We start from the raw sequence: 21059 nt of genomic DNA, 5'->3' as shown, positions 1-21059 counted from the left end.
GTGAAATGGTACATTTTTAATTATTTCTCACAAATGAAAACTGGGTTGGACAAAGACTTACTCCTGAGGGAATTCTGCACCAAAAAATAAAAATTTTGAGCACAGTATTTTAAAATTCTGCAAGTTTTATTTGTCAATAAATAAATGCTGAGGCTCCAGCATGGCAGTGGGGAGCACAGGCCACTGGCTGCACAGAAGTGGGAGATCACCCTGCAACCCCCCTCCCACTCCACCGCGGGGACAGGGACTTTGGCAGGGAGGCTGCACCTAATGCTGACACAGAGCAAGGGCTGGGCCTGACCCAGAAACACCTCAGGGTCCTACCCCTCCATGCCAGGTGGACCAAATTTGGGCAGGTAGGCTCAGCCCAGCAGGATCCAAGAGTGGAGAGACTTAATGAGAGGAGATCCATGTGTGAGGGTTCTGTGTGGGGCAGTCTGGGTGCAGGCAGCTCAATGGGAGATCTGGATGCACAGGGGCTCTTTGTGGGGTTCCAGGTGCAGGGGAATGGGACTCTGCAGAGGGATCTAGGTGAAGTAGTTGGGGCTCAGTGCGGGGGGTCTGGGTGTGAGGGAATGGGGCTCAGCAGAGAGGGTTTGGGTGTGGGGGGCTCAGCTGGGGGTTCTGGGTGCTGGGGAAGTGAGGTGGGAGTCTGGGTGCAGATGGCTCATCAGGGTGGTCCAGGTATAGGGGCAATGGAACTCTGCAGCGGGGTCCAGGTGAAGTGGTTGGGGCTCTGGGGTGGGAATCTGGGTTGGGGGGGATGGAGCTCAGCAGAGAGGGTTTGGGTGTGGGGCGCTCAGCTGGGGAGTCTGGGTGCAGCTGTCTGGATCTTAGTGGGGTGGGGGTCTGGGTACGGGGGGCTCTCACTGGACCTTAATGGGAAGCCCCTGCTGCTGCTGTTGCCAAAGGGATGCCAGCTGCAGAGTTAGCAAGCTGGAGCGGCGCCCTCCCTCATCTGGGCAGCTCTGTGCTCACACAAATGGGGGTGGGAGAGCAGTGGCACCTCGCCTCTCTTTGGGGGGCAATGTCCTCCCTGTTTCCTCAAACTATGCCCATGGGTGTCCCCAGCCTAGGGTTGTCAGGTGTCCTGTTTTCAACTGGAACCTCTGGTCAAAAAGGGACCCTGGCAGCTCTGGTCAGCACTGGGATGTTAAAAGTCCGGTTGGTGGTGGAGGGATGAGGAGAGGGCCTGCAGCAGCTCTCTCTGTGGAGCTCAGGGGCGATGTGAGCCCCGGCAGGCAAGGGGTGGATCCCAGTGGAGGGGCTTGGAAAGGCATTCAGCTGCAGGCTGGGGCCAGCAGGGTTAACCCTGGGCAACAGCTGCCGCAGTGGCTGGGGGCTTCCTGCGGAGCTGGCATTGTGGCCTCTAGGAAGTGCATTCAGTCCTCCCTCCCCGCCACTCCCCGCCCGGCCTGCTGCTCCCTGGCTTGTGGGAGCAGAAAGAGAAGCCGGCCCAGCTCCTCCCAGACTGCATGCAGCCCGTGTCAAGGGAGGGGGCCAGGGTAGGCTCATCTCGGGACCATGCGACCAGCAGGTAAGGGGCTGTGGGGTTGTCAGTCTCCTCCCAGGGATGAATGGGCTGTGTGGAAGCATGAGGCTAAAGTTAGGCTGCTGTCGCCAGGAACGGGTCTGAGCAGAGTCAAGCAGCAGCTGGGCGCAGAGGCCCCAGCCAATGACCAGGCTGGGGGGGGAAGAAGGAGAGAGGCTGGGCGTCACTGCAAATGGCAGGAGGAGGAGGTCTGCAGCAGCTCTCTCCCTGGTGCCAGGGCTGGCTTTAGGCTTATTCCACCAATTCCCCCGAATCGGGCCCCGCGCCTAAGAGGGCCCCGTGTCCAGTGAGAATTCCTTCCCTGGCTAGAGGCGCCTTTTTAATTTTTACTCACCTGGCGGCACTCCAGGTCCTTCGCTTGCTCTGGGTCTTCAGCGGCACTTCGGCGGCGGGTCCTTCAGTGCCACCGAAGACCTGGAGAGATTGAAGGACCCGCCGCCGAAGTGCCGCCAAAGACTCAGAGCACCGCCCGGTGAGTACAAACCCCACGTGTTTTATTTACATGTTTGTTTGTTTTTTTAAGTCATCCCTGCCGGGGCCCCGCCAAAACTGTTCGAATTGGGCCCCGCACTTCCTAAAGCCGGCCCTGCCTGGTGCTGCTGTGATTTGGGCTACACTGAGGGCACAGTGAGTCAGTGCAGCAGTGGGCTATATGTGTGTGTGTGTCATTTGCCGGGAAGTCTCTCCCTCTCCCCCCACCCCTTGCATTCCAGAGAACCAGAAAAACTTTTTTCCTCAGTGTGCTGGCATAGCCATGTGTCCAAGATTCATGGCAGATAGAGCAGCCTCTGAGCAGGGGGGTGGGGGAGAGCGAGTGATGGAGCGGGGGGATGGAGTGAGCAGGGGCAGGGCCTTGGAGAATGGGTGGGGGTGGGGCAAGGGTGTTTGGTTTTCTGCAATTAGAAAGTTGGCAACCCTAAGTCCCACCCCATTGTGCGATTTTTTACCTCTCTGCTGGCTGCTCCAGGCACTGGAAATGACGCACCCTGCTGAAGAGGGGCTCATGACCGCTCTTGCAGCTTCCCTTTGTTTCCCCTTTTTCTGTGGGTAAGCAAAGAAATCTGTTAGGGACATGAATTCTGCATGAACAAAGTGGTGCAGAATTTCCCCAGGAGTAAGACTTCTGCACCAGCCATTTTGCTCAAGCACCAAGAGAACTTAATTTGATTGAATCTCTAATGATGCTTAGATTTTTAAAACTATACAAAAAAGGGCAAAAACTCCCTTAGTGACAGCACCTATCCAAAAGAAGGTGAAACAGGTGAGAACCGAACTCAGACAAAGACAGAAGAAAGGATATCCAAAGGTGGATGGACAGAGAAGGAAGATCGGGAACAGCACACACAAAACAGTGCAGAAGAAGGGTCAACAGGATCTGTAATAGGAAAGAAAAAGTGGAGTGAAGCCAGGAAGGGGAAAGAAGGTATAATGAAGAATAGTAGACAGAATAAGTTATGTCATTGTACTAAACGTTGAAAATGCTACAGTTAAACATCATGTATAATAAACAGTAAAAAAAAAACTTACTCATTTAAATTGCATAACAATGGATTTTTAGAGAGGCAGGGGTGGCTGTTGGTGATATGATTTTTGCAAGGGCTGCAGCACAGGTGGTATTTTCCTGATCTCTGCATACATATTGGTGTTTCAATAGACTTTAGAGAATGTGCCTGTCAAGCTGTGTGGAGTGGCTCATGGCTGTGAGTGTCAACTCCAGGGCAAACTGTTACAAATCCGGGTTGTGTGTTTTATAATTAGATTTCACCAACCAACTATCAAGTATGAACTCCTCAAGAAATACTTGGAGTCACAGACAGTCCCCTTAGGTACTCGGGTTTAATGTGGCACCCAGGCAAACTTGCCTTTGTGATAGATAGTCCCTTACACCAAAAATCACAACAATATTCAGGTTACTCCCACTCCCAAAAGGACCAGTTCTTTACCCCAGTCAGTTGTACCTCAAATCTCTCACCACAGACAACACTTGTAGCCAACCCTATATTAAACTATCTGAAGATTTAATCACTAAGAAATTAGAGTTATTTACAAGGTTAAAGCAGGAAAATATACACACACAAATGAGTTACAGTCTTAGGTTCCAAAAAGTAATAGAAGCTGCTGTAATGTGGAAGCTCTATATGTCCTTTAGGGCTAATCCAAGCTAAACAACTGGACATCTGTTGCTTATGCTTAGGAACCTTTGCCCCTCAGAGCTCAGGCAACATAGGGATAACAATTTCTTCTTGACAAAGATTTTCATTCCATTTTCCCTCAGAATTTGAACTGAAGGGATGAATGCTTGTGCACATCTCCTCTTCATGTGTGTGGGAGGAGCAATCAACAGTCTTATTAACTGATGTTCCACAGCGGCTTGTCTGGTGTCTATGGGCCTTCTTTTGTTAAAGAGGAGATGATACCAATTGTGGTAAGCTAGTACAGAGGTCAGAAACCTTTCAGAAGTGATGTGCCGAGTCTTCATTTATTCACTCTAATTTAAGGTTTTGCATGCCAGTAATACATTTTAACGTTTTTAGGTCTTTTTCTATAAGTCTAATATATAACTAAACTATTGTTGTATGTAAAGTAAATAAGGTTTTTTAAATGTTTAAGAAGCTTCATTTAAAATTAAATTAAAATGCAGATCTTATCAGTTTAGTGTGATCCTTGCTCTTGTTTTTCCTTTCTGAGTTTTCCAATGTCTGGAACTTATTTGGATACTTCAAGCTGCACACAGGGTTATGAGTGATCGGTTGTTAACTGGCTTTGAGAGGGACAGAGGACAGATTTCATGTGTGAAAATACCTGTTCATACAGGTATGTGGATCCAAATGCTGAAAGCATTGCAAACGCAATTTTCTTCAAACAGTTAAATTTCACTGGCAGGGACGTCCAGCAGATCAGAATAGAGGCCCCATGATCTCTCTTGGTAGCTTCAAGTGCAGTCCGCAGATCTCCAAACTTTGATGCCCACAATTCTGAGCTTTTTAACTGAATAAGCTGCATTTCGAAATCTTCAACACCCATCCACTGAAATACAGACAAATCTAAGTCTCTTTCGTTGAACTTTTCAGATTTAATTAAAATGCATTGGGCCAAATCACTGGAAATCTTGAAATCTGTCAGAAAATTCTGATTCCAGTTCTTGTATGTACATTCCAATCTCATCGACATTGACAGTGCAAAGTGTTGATAGCTCTTTTATTTGGTGGAAGTAGCGGAAAGTCGAAGTTTGAATATTCCAAGAAAAAACTGCTAGTTTTACAACAAATGCCTTCCAGGCTTCATAAAGATCCAGAACTGTTTGCTCTGCACCCTGGAGACAGAGGTTGAGTTTGTTTAGGTGAGAGGTGATGTCAGTTAGAAACGTGAGCTTATACATACATTTGTCATTGTAGCAGTGTCCCTGCTGGGCCCACCTGGCTACTGCCCCCGCTGGGCTGAGAAAGTCACTCAGAGTCCTTTGTTGCAATGCTCACCTGGTGCTTTATTTTACAAGTAGTGTTCCCACCACCATTTCACCACAATACACACAATCCCTTTCTGCTTGTCTACCAGCAGGAGAGAGGGGACAAGCTACTTCTCCCTTAGTGCTGCTTCCCCTCTTCCCAGCTCCTCCCAGCTTCCTTCCCCTGCTGGGACTTTTATCTACCCCCAGCCTGATGAGGCAGCAGCTGTTCCAGCTTCCCCAATCAGGGCCAGGTGATCTACCCAGCTCCAATTCACCTCCCTTAATTGGAGCTGGAGTGACAGAGGGTTGGCTAAGCAGCTTTCTGCTTAGCACCCTGTCACAGTCATCATCCAGTTCCGGGTGGTTTCTCCTTTTTCCAACAAAAAGGCCTTGATTGCATCAAAACAGTTTACAAAGCCCACTAAAACCTTGCCACGACTTAGCCACTGAATGTTGCTGTGAAGTGGAATGTCATTATAAGCACTATCCATCTCTTCTAGCAATGCTTGAAACTGTCTGTGAATCAAAGCAGATTGAGCAACAAGGAAATTCACAATTCGCACCACTGTATTCATCACATTATTAAGCTCTGAATTAGAAATTTTAGCACACAGGTTTTCTTGATGGTTGATACAGTGAAATTTGACTGTCAGGCGGCCAATCTGATCTTCAAGTAATTTTACAAATCCCTTCTGTTTTCCGACCATGGTAGGAGCACCATCTGTTGTCACACAAAATATTTTTCTGATGTCAACTCCTCCTTCTTCAAAATGGTTTACAAAACTTTCCACTATATCTTCCCCCTTTGTTGTGCCATTTGGGGGTTTTAGGCAACAAAGTTCCTCTTGGAGTTAATCAGAAGCACAATATCTTGAAACAACTGCCAAACGCGGAACATTTATATACACACTCTCATCAACTGCAACGCTAAACACTGCTGTGTCTTTTAATGCAGTCGTCTGCTTTTTGTTAATGTTTTCTGCCATTTCGCTTACGCATCTCTCAACTGTTCTGGCAGAGACAGGCAATTCTTTTATTCTAGATAAAGATATGATCCTATGTGGCAAATCACTGAACAAAACCTCCGAACTGCTGAAAAATACTTCTTTTATATATTCCCCATCTGTAACCGGCTTTCCGTTTTTTTGCAATGCACTGTACAATCTTGTATCTTCCTTCTTTGGATTGTTTTTTACTTACACTTAAGCTTTTAAAAACACTGCTTTGCTTCTCATATCCTGCTACTGCCTTTTTGATTGATTCAGTCTTGTCTGCTTCGTCAAGAAAGGTTTTCTTGTGCTTCGTTTGAAAATGTCATCGAACACTTGATGTGCAACAAACAACACTTTCACAACAGAAAGCACAAACAGCACAGTCCTTTGAATAAATCCAAATGTGTCTGTCCAAAAAGGCTGAAATTAATGGACATCTAACTTTGCTTTCTTAGGAGCTGACATTTTGTCAAATGTATCCCTCAACTTTCAGTGGGAAAAAAAATCGTGGCAGATGGTACGCACAATGTCAAACGCAGTGCGCTATTCCACATGGCGTGATAGTGATGTAAGCAGCAAATAAGGACTTTAAAATATCCCAGTACAGTGGCGCTGGAACAATTGTTAAGGTGGGAGTGCTGAGCTGCGCCCCCTCTTGCCTCTGTCTGCACCCCTCACTGCCCCAGGCTGGGGCCAGTGGGCCACAGCTGGGGGCAGCTGCAGAGCCCCGGGCCAGTGGTCAGGACCGCAGGCCGGCAGCAGAGCCCCCTCGACCAGTGGCTAGGACCCAGGGACGGTGAGTGCCACTGAAAATCAGCTCGTATGCCGTCTTTGGCATGCATGCCATAGGTTGCCTACCACTGAGCTAGTGTTTCATACTTGGTAATGCCTCTCTCCTAGGGTTGCCAACTTTCTAATGGCACAAAACCAAACACCTCTGCCCTGTGGCCCTGCCCTGCCCTGCCCCTTCTCCGCCCCTTCTCTGAGGCCCTGCCCTCACTTGCTCCATCCTCCCTCCCTCCATCGCTTGTTCTGCCCCACCCTCACTCACTTTCACTGAGCTGGGGTAAGGGGTTGGGGTGAAGGCTCCGACTGGGGGTGTGGTCTCTAGGGTGGGGTCAGGTATGAGGGGTTCAGGGTGCAACAGAGGGCTCCAGGCTGGGGCAGGGGGTTGGGGTGTGGGGGGTGAGGACTAGGGCTGGGGGTGCAGGCTCTGGGATGGGCCAGAGCGAGGAGTTTGGGGTGCAGGATGGGGCTCTGGGCTACAGCTGAGGGGGCTGGAGCGCAGGTGGGTGTGGGCTCCAGCTGGGAGTGTGGGCTCTGGGGTGGAGCCTGGGATGAGGGGTTTAGGGAGAAGGAGGGGTCTCTGGGGTGAGGCAGAGGATTGGGTTGAGGGCAGGGGAGGGCTCCAGCTGGGAGCTCTGGGGGTGGGGCTGGGGATGAAGGGTTTGGGGTGCAGGAGAAGGCTCCAGGTTGGGGCAGGGTGTTGGGATGCAGAGGGCCATGAGGGCTCTGGCTGGGGGTGCGGGCTCTGGGGTGGGGCCAGGGATGATGGATTTGGAGTATAGGAGGCAGCTCAGGGCTGGGACAGGAGGTTGGGGTTTGTGGGGGGTGCGGAGTCCCAGCAGCGCTTACTGCAACTCCCAGGAAACGGCCACCAGGTACCGGTGGTCCCTAGATGCATAGAAGCCAGGGAGGTTCCACATGCTGCCCTTGCGCCCACAGGCGCTGTCCCCATAGCTCCCATTGGTTGCAGTTCCCGGCCAATGGGAGCTGCGGAGCTGGCACTGGGGTGGGGACAGTGCGCAGAACTTCCCTGGCTGCCCATGCACCTAGGGGCCGCAAGGACCTGGTGGCTGCTTCTGGGAGCCGCACAGAGCCAGGGCAGGCAGCAAGCCTGCCTTAGCCCCAGGCCCCTGCTGTGCCACCAACTGGACTTTTAACGGAACCCATACGCCTGGCAACCCTATTCTCTCCTGATTGTGAGGTTTACAGTTTTAGAGCAAACACTTCTATAGTTACAGAGCAAACACTTAAATACTAGCTTATAACATAGGGTACAGATGTGATAAATAAGTAATACATGCAGCAACCTACAAGCATTTCATATAGTCTGCAGACATTTTTATAAATCTAATACCTCTTTTAACAATACTAACACATAGGTGAGCCAAACTGGTTTCAAGGTACACATTTGTCAGTGTTCAATGAAGCCTACAGGCCTTGGCATGAGCTGGCACTTCGTCTGGCCCAGGGAACAAGAAGACGCGGCTGTTTGTTTATGAGAGACAGAAAACAAAAAACTTATTCTAGAAAATGGCAATATATTCAACTCATGTTGTTCTTCTTCATTTAAACTTAGTATCATCTGAAAGAAAAGACATTTTAAAGCAGTTGAGGATGATGGAAGTTCTTTTCTCAAAGCTGCAATACATAGGTGCTAATGCAATTTTTAAAAGAATGTATCTAAAAGTAATATAGTCAAGACAAACATTTAAAAAGAAAATATAGCAAAAGAGGAAATAGCTGCAAGAAAATGTATCAGAGTAAATGAGAAGCACATTCCTATGGCATTAAATAAGTCAGGTAAGGTGTTAAGTATCAGGGATTAACATCCTATACACATAATAAAATACAAGTCAGCAAGTCATTAGGCAGAGATAACAGTTCCTACTAGGCTAGATATTGACTTCAGTGAGAGTTGAGGCATCTCAGCACCTTGTAGGATCGAACTCTTTGGGTATGTCTACACTACGGGATTATTCCAATTTTACAGAAACCGGTTGTTTAAAACAGATTGTATAAAGTCGAGTGCATGCGGCCACACTAAGCACAGTAATTCGGTGGTGTGCGTCCATGTACCGAGGCTAGCATCGATTTCCAGAGCATTGCACTTTGGGTAGCTATCCCATAGTTATCCCATATTTCCCGCAGTCTCCCCCGCCCATTGGAATTCTGGGTTGAGATCCCAGTGCCTGATGGGGCAAAAACCATTGTCGCTGGTGCTTCTGGGTACAGCCTCACCCCTCCCTCCGTGAAAGCAGCGGCAGACAACTGTTTTGCACCTTTTTTCCTGGGTGAACTGTGCAGACGCCATACCATGGCAAGCATGGACCCTGCTGAGCTCCAGACAGCAATCATGGACATTTTAAAGACCTCGCGCATTCTCGTGCAGTCTATGCTGAACTGGGACCTGCAAAGCCAGGCGAGGAGGAGTCGGCTATGGCAGAGCGGCGACGAGAGTGATGAGGACATGGACACAGAATTCTCTCAAACTGCGGGCCCCAGCGCGTTGGAGATCCTGCTGGTAATGGGGCAGGTTCTAGCCATGGAACGCCGATTTTGGGCCCGGGAAACAAGCACAGACTGGTGGGACCGCATAGTATTGCAGGTGTGGGACGATTCCCAGTGACTGCGAAACTTTCGCATGCATAAGGGCACTTTCATGAAACTTTGTGACTTGCTTTCCCCTGCCGTGAAACGCCAGAATACCAAGATGAGAGCAGCCCTCACAGTTCAGGAGTGAGTGGCAACAGCTCTGTGGAAGCTTGCAATGCCAGACAGCTACCGGTCAGTCAGGAATCAATTTGGAGTGGGCAAATCTACTGTAGGGGCTGCTGCGATGCAAGTAGCCAAAGCAATCATTAAGCTGCTGCTACGAAAGGTTGTGACTCTGGGAAATGTGCAGGTCATAGTGGATGGCTTTGCTGCAATGGGATTCCCTAACTGTCGTGGGGCGATAGATGGAACCCATATCCCTATCTTGGCACCGGAGCACGAGGGCACCCAATACATAAACCACAAGGGGTACTTTTCAATGGTGATGCAAGCACTGGTGGATCACAAGAGACGTTTCACTAACATCCACATGGGATGGCCGGGAAGGGTTCATGATGCTCACGTCTTCAGGAACACTGCTCTGTTTAAACGGCTGCAGCAAGGGAATTACTTTCCAGACCAGAAAATAACAGTTGGGGATGTTATCCTAGGGGACCCAGCCTACCCCTTGATGCCATGGCTCATGAAGCCATACACAGGCACCCTGGACAGTAGTCAGGAGCTGTTCAACTACAGGCTGAGCAAGTGCAGAATGGTGGTAGAATGTGCATTTGGCCGTTTAAAGGCGCGCTGGCGCACATTACTGACTCGCTCAGACCTCAGCCAAACCAATGTCCCCATTGTTATTGCTACTTGCTGTATTCTCCACAATCTCTGTGAGAGTAAGGGGGAGACCTTTATTGCGGGGTGGGAGGCTGAGGCAAAACACCTGGCCGCTGATTACGCGCAGCCAGACACCAGGGTGATTAGAAGAGCACATCAGGAAGTGGTGCGCATTATCGAGAAGCTTTGAAAACCAGTTTCATCACTGGCCAGGGTACAGTGTGACTGTTGTGTTTGTTTCTCCTTGATGAAACCCACCACCCCTTGATTGACTCATTCCCTGTAAGCCACCCCCCCCCCTTCGAACACAGCTTGCTTTCTAAGGAAATAAAGTCACTCTCATTTAAAAATCATGTATTCTTTATTAATTAATTATAAAAAGAGGGAGAAAACTGACAAGGGGGCCCAGGTGGGGTTTGGGAGGAGGATAGGAGGGAAGCAAAAGGCCACTAAAAAAATTTCATAATAATGACAGCCTTTTGGTTGGGCTGGCCACCAGGGTGGAGTGGGCGGGTGCACAGAGCCTCCACCCATGCATTCGTACTCGTCTAATGGGTGAGGAAGCTAAGGAACATGGTGAGGGGGGAGGGTGGTTATATAGGGTCTGCAGCGGCACTCTAAGATCCTGCTGCTGTTCCTGAAGCTCCACCATACGCCAGAGCATGTCAGTTTGATAACGCAGCAGCCCCAGAGTTGCATCCTGCCACCGCTGATCTTCCTGCCGCCACCTCTCACCTCGAGCATCTCTCCTCTCATCTTGAGCATCTCTCCTCTCCTTACGTTCGTCCCTCCTGTCCTCACGGTCACGGGCATCTTTCCTGTACTTTGATACCACGTCCTTCCACTCATTCAGATGAGCTCTTTCATTGCGGGTCACTTCCATGATTTCCGAGAACATTTCGTTTCGCGTCTTTTTTTTCCGCCGCCTTATCTGAGATAGCCTTCGGGATGGAGTAGGGAGGCTTGAAAAATTTGCAGTTGCATGAGGGAGGGAAAAAAGGGAGAGAAGTATTTAAAAAGATACATTTTACAGAACAATGGTTATACTCTTTCACGGTGAACAACACTATTCACCTTACATAGCACATATGATTTCACTACAAGGTCGCATTTTGCATCTTAATATTGAGTGCCTGCGGCTCTGGTGTTAGAGATCTCACAGACGCAGGTCCGGGCAGCAGAATTCGGCTTGCATGCGGCCATGGTAAGCCATTGTCTTTCGTCTTCTGCAGCCTTCATATATACAGCGTCCTCCTTTCCCAAATAGCAAGCAAAGCCCATTGAGTGCTGCTTCTTTCCTGTTAACGTGCAGCAGCAGAAACCACCCCACCATCCAATTCTCTGGGATGATTTCTTTACCCCTCCCCCACCAGGTGGCTGGTAGCAGGGAAGATCCCTGCTAGCCAAACGCGAAAAAGCTCAGCGCCAATCAACCCCCCCTACCCCCTGTTTGGCTACCTGCAGAGAAGGATTTCTTCTAAGCCACAGGCAAACAGCCCAGTAGGAATGGCCATCTCTGTCCCCTTAATTAAATTCCTGAATTTCTACCAGGTTACCATGAACGATATCACTCTCCTGAGGATAACACAGCGAGATAAAGAACAGATGTTGCTTGAATGCCAGCAAACACCGGGACCATACTCAACTAGGCTTTGTCATGCAATGATACCAGATTACTTGCTACATGCATGGTGTGGTCAAGTGTCCTACCATGGAGGACGGAATAAGGCTGCCTTGCCCAGAAACCTTCTGCAAAGGCTTTTGGAGTACCTCCAGGAGAGCTTCATGGAGATGTCCCTGGAGGATTTCCGCTCCATCCCCAGACATGTTAACAGACTTTTCCAATAACTGTACTGGCCACGAATGCATCCCAAGTCCTCAGGGCAAATTAATCATTAAAAAACACTTGCTTTTAAACCATGTTTTACATTTACAAAGGTACACTCACCAGAGGTCCCTTCCATGGCTTCATTGTCTGGGATAGTGGCTTGGGAGGGCTGGGAGGGTAATTCCGTCAGGGTGAGAAAAAGATCCTGGCTGTTGGGGAGAACGAAGTGCTGTGTGCTTTCTGCAAGCTCATCCTCCTCTTCCTCCTCCTCATCTTCCCCGTCCGCAGAATCCTCAGGCATGGTTAAGATTACTCCCACCTCGGAATCCACGGACAGGGGTGGGGTAGTGGTGGCGGACCCCCTAGAATTGCATGCAGCTCAGCGTAGAAGTGGCATGTTTTCGGTCCTGCTCGGACCTTCCGTTTGCTTCTTTGGTTTTCTGGTAGGCTTGTCTGAGCTCCTTAACTTTCACACGGCACTGTACTGAGTCCCTGGTGTGGCCTCTCTGCATCATGGCCTTGGAAATTTTTTCAAATGTTTTTTCATTTTGTTTTTTGGAACGGAGTTCTGTTAGCACAGAATCCTCTCCCCTTACAGCGATCAGATCCAGTACCTCCCGTGCAGGCCATGCTGGAGCTCCTTTTCGATTCTCCAGAGACTATATTGTTACCTGTGGTGATGAGCTCTGTGTGGTCATTTGTGCTGGTGAGCTCTCCAGGCTGGCCAAACAGGAAATGAAATTCAAAAGTTCGCGGGGCTTTTCCTGTCTACCTGGCCAGTGCATCCGAGTTCAGATGGCTTTCCAGAGTGGTCACAATGGTGCACTGTGGGATACCGCCCGGAGGCCAATACCGTTGAATTGCGGCCACACTAACCCTAATCCAACATGGCAATACCGATTTGAGCGCTACTCCTCTCGTCGGGGAGGAGTTCAGAAATCAGTTTTAAGAGTCCTTTATATCGATATAAAGGGCTTCGTTGTGTGGACGGGTGCAGGGTTAAATCGGTTTAACACTGCTAAATTCGGTATAAACGCATAGTGTAGACCAGGTCTTTGTCAAGAAACAATGATTTTAAAAAACAGGACAATCTATCAAGAGGAGGAAGGGTTGCAATTAAAACTACTTGTATAGAACTCCTTTTGTGGTTCTCATTTTTTGTGTGTGGCTATTTTGACTTTCAACCCTTTTAGTTATGTATCAAAAATATTTAAACAACATTTAAAGCTCATCTTTAAAGAACTTGCAAAATATCTGAGGCGCTTCATTTCTGCACAACTGGCATTCTCAGAGCAGCTGTAATTGCGTTATAAAGTAGAGCCCTATTGTTGTTATGCATAATTACAATTGAACAAACCTTTCCAGAACTGAGGAAAGAGCTCCTAGAATAGAGAAATATTTTTCTTAATAAATGGATGGTTATACGGGGTGTTTTTCTTCATGTCTCACCTTACTGACCCTTAAGATTGCCACACTGGCCTTTTCAAACAAAACAGAATAAAATGAAGAAGGAAATGCAAGTGGATTGAACATATAATAAGAGAACATCCTAAGGAATGACCTGTTTCCTTAATTTGTCACTAGCTTCAGATGTCAATCAATTACATTAATTGGAACAACTGTTGGTGAAAAAGACAAGCTTTCAGCCTTTTCTCTCTCACCAACAGAAGTTGGTCCAATAAAAGATATTACGTCACCCACCTTGTCTGTCTGATATCCTGGGACCAGCATGGCTACAACAACACTGCACAGTTGCATTAATGAAAGATACAGAATGGAAAAGAAAATAAATCTAGAAGGACCACACTATCTAATCAGAGATTTTTAGCATAAAATCTAGCTCAGTGCCCAATATTTTCAGAGTTAAGGGAAGTTTAACCCTAGGCTCATATGTATACATAGGGCCAGATTCTGATCCCTTTTGTCACGTTAAATAGTACTTTATTCCCGGAGCAGGCCCATTGAAGTCAATCAGACTGATCGAGGAGTAAGATATTATTTTCTGTAATTGAGGACATCAGATTCTGGTCCATAAGGAGTAATGAAAAGAGGTTCAATACTGTTTTATCATTCACTCTGAACTTCCTATAAGATACCTTAATCAGTAATACATTTCAGGGCCATGGAGAGTTGACTCATGATTTTATTGAAACTGATTACTTCTGTCACTCATGTTGCAAATGACAATATTGCTATAATACATGACCTGCTTAGATCAACCTTTTTATAAATTACATACCCCAAAAAACTATGTTAAAAGAATGTTAAGACAAGCACTGAAAAGATAGGAAATGCCAGAATTACAGTTACCCATGCAACTTTTTTAATTCAACCCCATTTTGTGAATGATACAGTCTTTAATTGCATGACATGATATTTTTTCCATAGGCTTCCTGCACAGTCAGTGAACAAGTAGTTGTTTAATTTATTTTTATCCTTGACATCTGGTTTATAACCCTACACTGTATTTAATGCACATCATCCAAGCCCTACACTGAACACAAAATCATTAATTTCCTCCTGGGTGTTTCTATGGCAGTGATCTCCAACTTTTTTACGCCCAAGATCACTTTTTGAATTTAAGGGCAACCCAGGATCTACCCTGCCCCTTCCCCAAAGCCCCGCTCCACTCACTCCATCCCCCCCATCCCTCACTCTTCCCCCACCCTCACTCACTTTCACTGGGCTAGGGTAGGAGGTTGGGGTTCGGAAGGGGTGCAGGCTCTGGGCTGGGGCCGAGAGGTTTGCAGTGTGGGAGGGGGCTCCAGGCTGAGCCTGGAGCAAGGGGTTGGGGTACAGGAGGGGGTGAGGGGTTCAAGTTCTGGGAGGGAGTTTGGGTGCAGGAGGAGGCTCCGGACTGAGGCACAGTGTTGGGGTGCAGAACGGGGTGTGGGCTCTGGAAGGGAGTTTGGGTGCAGGAGGGGGCTCCAGGCTGTGGCAGAATATTGGGGTGCAGGAGGGGGTGCATGGTGCTGGCTCTGGGAGGAGGCTCAGGGCTGGGGCTTGGGGTAAAAGAGGGGGTTTGGGGTGCAGGAGGGGTTTGGGGATGCTGGCTCTGGGAGGGGGCTCAGGGCTGGGGTTGGGGTGCGGCTTCCCACCGGGTAGCACTTACCTTGGGTGGCTCCCGGTCAGCGGCACAACGAGGCTAAGGCACAGCCCCACACCGCTCCCAGAAGGGGCCAACACACCCCTGCTCCTGCCACAAGCGCCAGCTACCATAGCTCCCATTGACTGGTAACTGCAGCCAATGGGAGCTGGGGCCTGCAGGCGCAGGCAGCATGCGGCATGTTGACCCAACCTGGCCCCTCCACTGCCTAGGAGCTGCATGGGGGGCCATGCTAGTGGAGCTGGGGACCCCCCTACCCCAAGGTAAGTGCGCCCCCAACCCCCTGCCACTACCCCTGAGCTCCCTCCTACACCCCTCCCTCTCACAAACTGCTGCTGCTGGCCCAGGCGCTGCCCACCTCGGCAGCCCCTGAGCCAGCACCAGCCGTTGCAGAAGTCACGGAGGTCACAGAAAGTCACAGAATCCATGACAGACTCACATTACTGATTATCTGACTGAATACATTCTTTATAACACTATGAAAAGGTGAGGAGGAGAGTATGAAACATCAAACACTGGATGTATGATTAAGGAAAATATAATTTCTGTTTCTTAATGATTGAAGCGGAAATTGGCAACTGTGGTTAGGAACATAGTGCACATTTATCCCTATGGAAAACATGCCACTTCAATTCAGTGTCAGATAACAATATGCCAAATATAAAGAGGGATTTTCATCTGGCAGTTTCCCAAATACTTACCGATACTTCTCACTATATTAGTAGGAAAGCAATACTTATGCTAGCTGGTTGCTGAAATGTTTATGAACAAACTTTAAGAAGAAACTGAAGTATATTTTCAGAGTATAATTTTCTGTATAAAATGCACTATTTGTACATTGCTTTCTCTAATTATTACTGTGATTTTTGCATACATTCAAATTTCATCAGAAAAAAACAAAAAACTCTGCTCTCTTTAAGATAAAATTAAAAGCAGAGAAAGGGCTTGATATTTATTCTCAAACAGACATTCTCCTCCCGCCCCTCTTTCCACAGAGGTTTCTTCACACATGAGATTTCAGAATAGGATTGCCAGGTCTCCGGTTTTCGACCGGAAAACCCAGTCAAAAAGGGACCCTGGTGGCTCTGGTAAGAACCGCTGACTGGGCAGTTAAAAGTCTGGTTAGCGGCACAGCACAGTTAGCAGGCTCCCTGCCCGGTTCCGCGCAGCTCCCAGGAAGTGGCCAGCATGTCCCTCCGGCTCGGGGGCAGCCATGGGGGCTCCACGCACTGCCCCCATTCAGAGCACTGGCTCCACAGATCCCATTGGCTGGGAACTATGGCCAATGGGAGCTGCGGGGGGTGGCACCTGGGGGCAGGGGCAGTGCGCGGAGCCTCCTGACCGTGCCTCTGCCTAGGAGCTGGAAGGACATGTTGCCGCTTCTCAGGGGCTGCCTGAGGTCATTGCTGTCTGGAGCCTGCACTCTGAAACCCCTCCCAGTCCCCAAACCTCCTGCCTCAGCCCTGAGATCCCTCCCACACCCAAACTCCCTCCTGGAGTCTGCACCCCACACCCCCTCTCATGACCCAACCCCTGCCCTGGCTCAGAACCCCCCCCCCATACTCTAATCCCCTGCCCCAGTCCTGAGCCCCCTCCCACTTTCTGAACCCCTCGGCCCCAGTCTGGAGCCCCCTTCTGCACCCCAAACCCTCATTCCTGGTCCCACCCCAGAGCCCACACTCCCAGCTGTAACCCTCACCCACTCCCACACCCCAACTCCCTACTCCACCTGGGAGCCTCCTCACATACATTGAACCCCTTATTTCTGGCCCCATCTTAGAGCCCACACCCCAGCCTAGAGCCCATATCCCCTCCCATTCCCCAACCCCCCGCCTCAACCTGGAGCCCCCTCCTGCACTCCACTCCCCTTATCCCTGGTCCGACCCCAGAGCCCGCACTCCCAGCCCGAGCCCTCACTTCCTCCCACACCCCAACACCCTGCCCCAGCCCAGTGAAAATGAGCAAGTGAGTCAGGGTGGGGGAGAGTGAGTGATGGTGGTCAGGGGGATGGACTGAGCAGGTGTGGGGTCTCAGAGAAAGAGCATGACATGGGTGGGGCCTCAGGGGAGGGGTGGGGCAAATGCATTTGGTTTTCTGCCATTAGAAAATTGGCAACCCTATTTCAGAAGCCACTACACTACACTTTTCACTTTAACAACTTAGTCCGGGAGCTAGGTGTTATGGTAGATACATTATTTTGCTATTTTTTGTCTGGAAATATGCACTGAAATCCTATTTTGAGTTGCACATGACAATGTGTTTGGTGGTTCTGCTGAGGGCCTGATCCAAAGGTCACTGAAGTCAGTGGGGGTCTTTACACTGAATTGAGTGGGTTTTGGATCATGCCATTAGTCCCTCCTCCACATTTGTCACCATTCTAAAATTCATACAGAATACTGCATGATTTGTAATTGTTGTGCAAAAGAGCCAGGAATGGAATAGAAAGGGTGTTTCAGTTTTAAGATTAATATAACTTGGCAGATCATATGAGGAAGTTCACACGTACTACAGTGTGACAGATTCCAGTCAGTGGTACTAGTCTCTCCATATTATGTGCATCACATTAGAGCAAATTAAAGGAGTAACCTGACCTGATATCTTTAGCAAAAGGCCTTTGTTAACATTTCTGAAAGAGTAGGAAGTTACAGTCTATATTTGGGTTGATAATTTCATACCACATTTCAAGATATTAATTCATTTTTTTATTCAAACATTGACAAAGAGAAAGTAGGGTGAAAGTAGGGTGAGCTCCTCAGCTGTTCTGTCCTCGTATGCTATTTTTGGATTGTGTCTTTCTTAGAAAAATCTTGAGTTATCCTGCTGCTCTTCAGTTTGTCTCATATTGTGAAGTCATTGCTTCCTCGTGAGCAGTTACTCACACTAATGGAACTGCTGATCAGTGTGAGTAATGGGTTTACGGTATATGAGCAAATCAGTTCTCTTTGAAGAATGTAAGGAATGTGTTAAAAGCAGGTCAAGATATAAATTTGTCACATCATAGATATAAAATAACATGGCACAGCATAATAAAAATGTGTATCATAGACATTAGAGATAGAAAAGACTTATTAGCTCATCTAGTTTCTCTCTCTGCCAATGCAGGATTATTCCCTATAGTATATTTACTGGGGTTTTGTCCTGTGAATTTTTAAATATTCTGTGCAACAGATCTAACCGTAAAAGCTATGTGGGATTTGATTCTCCTGTCAGCTATTTGATATTATTTCAGTTAACAGTTATGTAAACCATACATACTAGATGCATAGCAGGTACTTTGGAGCAGCATGTCACTATTCCTGTCATTCCTGAATTAAAGAGACACTAAACTGGTATGGCCCAAATTTATTATACTTTTCATTTTCTTATCTGTTTGCAAAATCCATGTATTTCAGAAAAAATGCTTTACTGATAGGATATGATTTTGTCAGAAAAACCTATGGCAGCAGTCTAATATCCTAGAAACTTAACAATAATAAATAAATGTACATAAGGAAAAGAGAGAACATATCTGGGGGAAAATTGATTTCATATTCCAGGTTACAAAGAGCTTTTGTTGGCAAAACTGAGTAACAAAAGAATCTTAAAATAATACTTTTGACAGTGTTTTTTAATAAGTAAAAATAAAAATAACTAGACAAATCAAAATGCAAATTCTGGAATGAAACAGACCTTTTAAATGGAAGAATCTTGGAAACTGTGAATGTCAGAAACTGTGTTTGTGGATATTCCGCTCCAGTTGAATACCATCAGGTCAGCACGAGCTGTAGTGAACTCAATACTATGTACAGTATAAATAATCCTCATATTTTGAGCAGCAAGCATCATGACCAGCTGATATTTTCTTTCCTCAGGACCAGCTGTTCCTGGCACTGAGGAGTACCTAACTGGAGCCATATGATCTTATCAACACATTTGAGAATTGTACCGAAACACTGACAAACACTCTGGTGCAGCAATGTCTGTCATAGAGGAAAATCGCCCTTTTGCCCAGCAACTATCCAATGTCTACTTTACTATACTTTCACTTTTTTGTTTTAAACTTTTTGTGAAAATCAGCCTTGCCATTCTCAGCCACTTCTACATTGTAAAGGGGAACCGTAAGGAGGCAGCAAGGATAGCTGATGAATTTTATGGAATTCCTCAAGGGCAAGGTACGTGTGTACTTATTACTGTATCTTAGTTTATTGCCATTGGTTTATTCTTGTTGTAGTTAATTATTTAACTGCTCTTGTGATTTAAAAAAATTATTTCCATTAAGCCAAGTTGTGTGTGATTTTTTTTTCCAATATAAGATAGCTTTTATTACAACAGTGTTAGTTTGTTTATATTGGGCCATATTCTTCCATCTTTACCTTAAGTAGAATTTTTCTCCATGAAAAGCTCCATACATTATGAGTATTGGCAGCAGAATCTGTTCTACTATGATCAGAAAATCTAATTGTTAGCTCTCTTTATATCTTTGATATAGTTTATAACAAAAAATGTATAAGGAGGAAAAGCTCCAGAGAAACATATCTATTAGAAAACATGGTTTATAAGTTGTAGAATAATATGAGGTACTGTGTAAAACTGAATTATTATAGGCAGCATTGCTAGTGACTCCTATAGTTAAAGACTGCCTAACACTTTCCATTATAAGACCCTACTTTCAGTTGCATACATGCTCCTAAACATCAACTATTTTCTTAAATTTCTTAAATTTTCTATGCCAGGTGTCTGTCTCAGGAACAGTTTTTTTAGAACATTTCAACAAAATCAGTTCATACATTTCTCTGAACAAAAATAAGGAAAAATACCTTGCTTTGCCCATGTTAAAATTATTACAACCATTTCTTTGAGACGCTCTAGAATTTCATGCTTTAGAATAGGGACTTGAAATTTGGCAGGAAGGTCACCCAGGTGTCAGAGATGGGCTTTCTGGCATCCTCATAGAAATCCACCCATATTTGGTCAAGTTGTAAGCCTCTGAAAATTACAGTGTGCATGTCCTCAAGCAGACATTTGTTAGTTTGGCAGCATTATTCTTCAAAGAGTCCATCTGTACTAAGCATGTTCTATCTCCACATTGTTTCTATGTGCCAACCAGACTGTATATGCAGCATCCCTACAGAGTGTATGAGCATGCTCCTGCTCAGCTCAGGACTTCTGGGATGAAGTTTCCCTCCAATGCTTCTACATCTATCTGGGGGTCACTCCTAGCACCCATGTAGCATGGAGGAAAAGGAAGTACTGTACCCTGAATTGAATCCAGTGGGGTGAGGAGCTTGTGAGGGAGACTGAAACAGGAGCTGGTGAGAAAGGAGGACTGGAAAAGGCTGGAGTGCATAGGGGTAGAAGGAATCAGGCTTGGAGAAACAGAGTAAGAATATTTAACCATTATAGCACACTCCTCTACAGAATCTGGAATTGAACCCAAGAGTCCTGAATCTTATTGTTCCTTTGCTATAAGCAAACATCTGTTAAATCCACTGGCAAAATACAGGTCTCATCTTCCTATATGGCTGGTCCATAGAAGATAAGGATTTACTACTGCTGAAAGTGACTGTTAGCTCAAGTGGCAAAGAGGTCTGTCCTGATCTAAAGGTCCCAGTTCTGCAGGTGATCGATGGGGGCGGGGGGGGAGAGGGTGTGTCAATATGGTTCTACGTGATGGTATTTCTATTTTTCAGTTTATTTTTTTATATATCACTAGTGATGGACCAAAAAAAAAAAAAAGCCCAGAAGGAATGTATATTTAAGGTTAGGGATGATGATGTCCTTAATTCACATTGTTGCACTGAGCAGTTATTTTTTATAACATTGATTTTTATTAAGAACAATATGTCATCCTTAACTTTGGATTTCTTAGCTCTTGTCTGCAACACAACTTAGCTGTGATTTTGGGTTGATTTAAAAAAAAATAATTTCCAGGAGGTTGGTGGGGGAGAATGTGAATTCTGTAATTTAAAGTTCAATGATGTTAAATTTAGTGA

The 21059-nt window shown here is 46.9% G+C and overlaps 1 protein-coding gene and 1 long non-coding RNA gene across 2 annotated transcripts in view; one reads left to right on the top strand and one right to left on the bottom strand.

Moving 5' to 3' along the window:
- The window catches only part of LOC120405863, a 106356-nt gene that overhangs the window by 11354 nt on the left and 73943 nt on the right, over positions 1-21059 (bottom strand). The window contains exon 6 of the long non-coding RNA XR_005598918.1: positions 2500-2593. This is a non-coding gene — a long non-coding RNA (uncharacterized LOC120405863). The remainder of the gene's footprint in view (positions 1-2499; positions 2594-21059) is intronic.
- ASB5 (ankyrin repeat and SOCS box containing 5) overlaps positions 18912-21059 on the top strand; it is a 69357-nt gene continuing 67209 nt past the window's right edge. The window contains exon 1 of the mRNA XM_039539721.1: positions 18912-19238. Coding sequence (XP_039395655.1) covers positions 19043-19238 — 196 coding nt within the window. The 5' untranslated portion in view covers positions 18912-19042. The remainder of the gene's footprint in view (positions 19239-21059) is intronic.

This window comes from Mauremys reevesii, linkage group 5 (genome assembly GCF_016161935.1).
Source record: "Mauremys reevesii isolate NIE-2019 linkage group 5, ASM1616193v1, whole genome shotgun sequence".
Taxonomy (NCBI): domain Eukaryota; kingdom Metazoa; phylum Chordata; order Testudines; family Geoemydidae; genus Mauremys; species Mauremys reevesii.
This window is presented reverse-complemented; position numbering and strand designations above follow the sequence as displayed.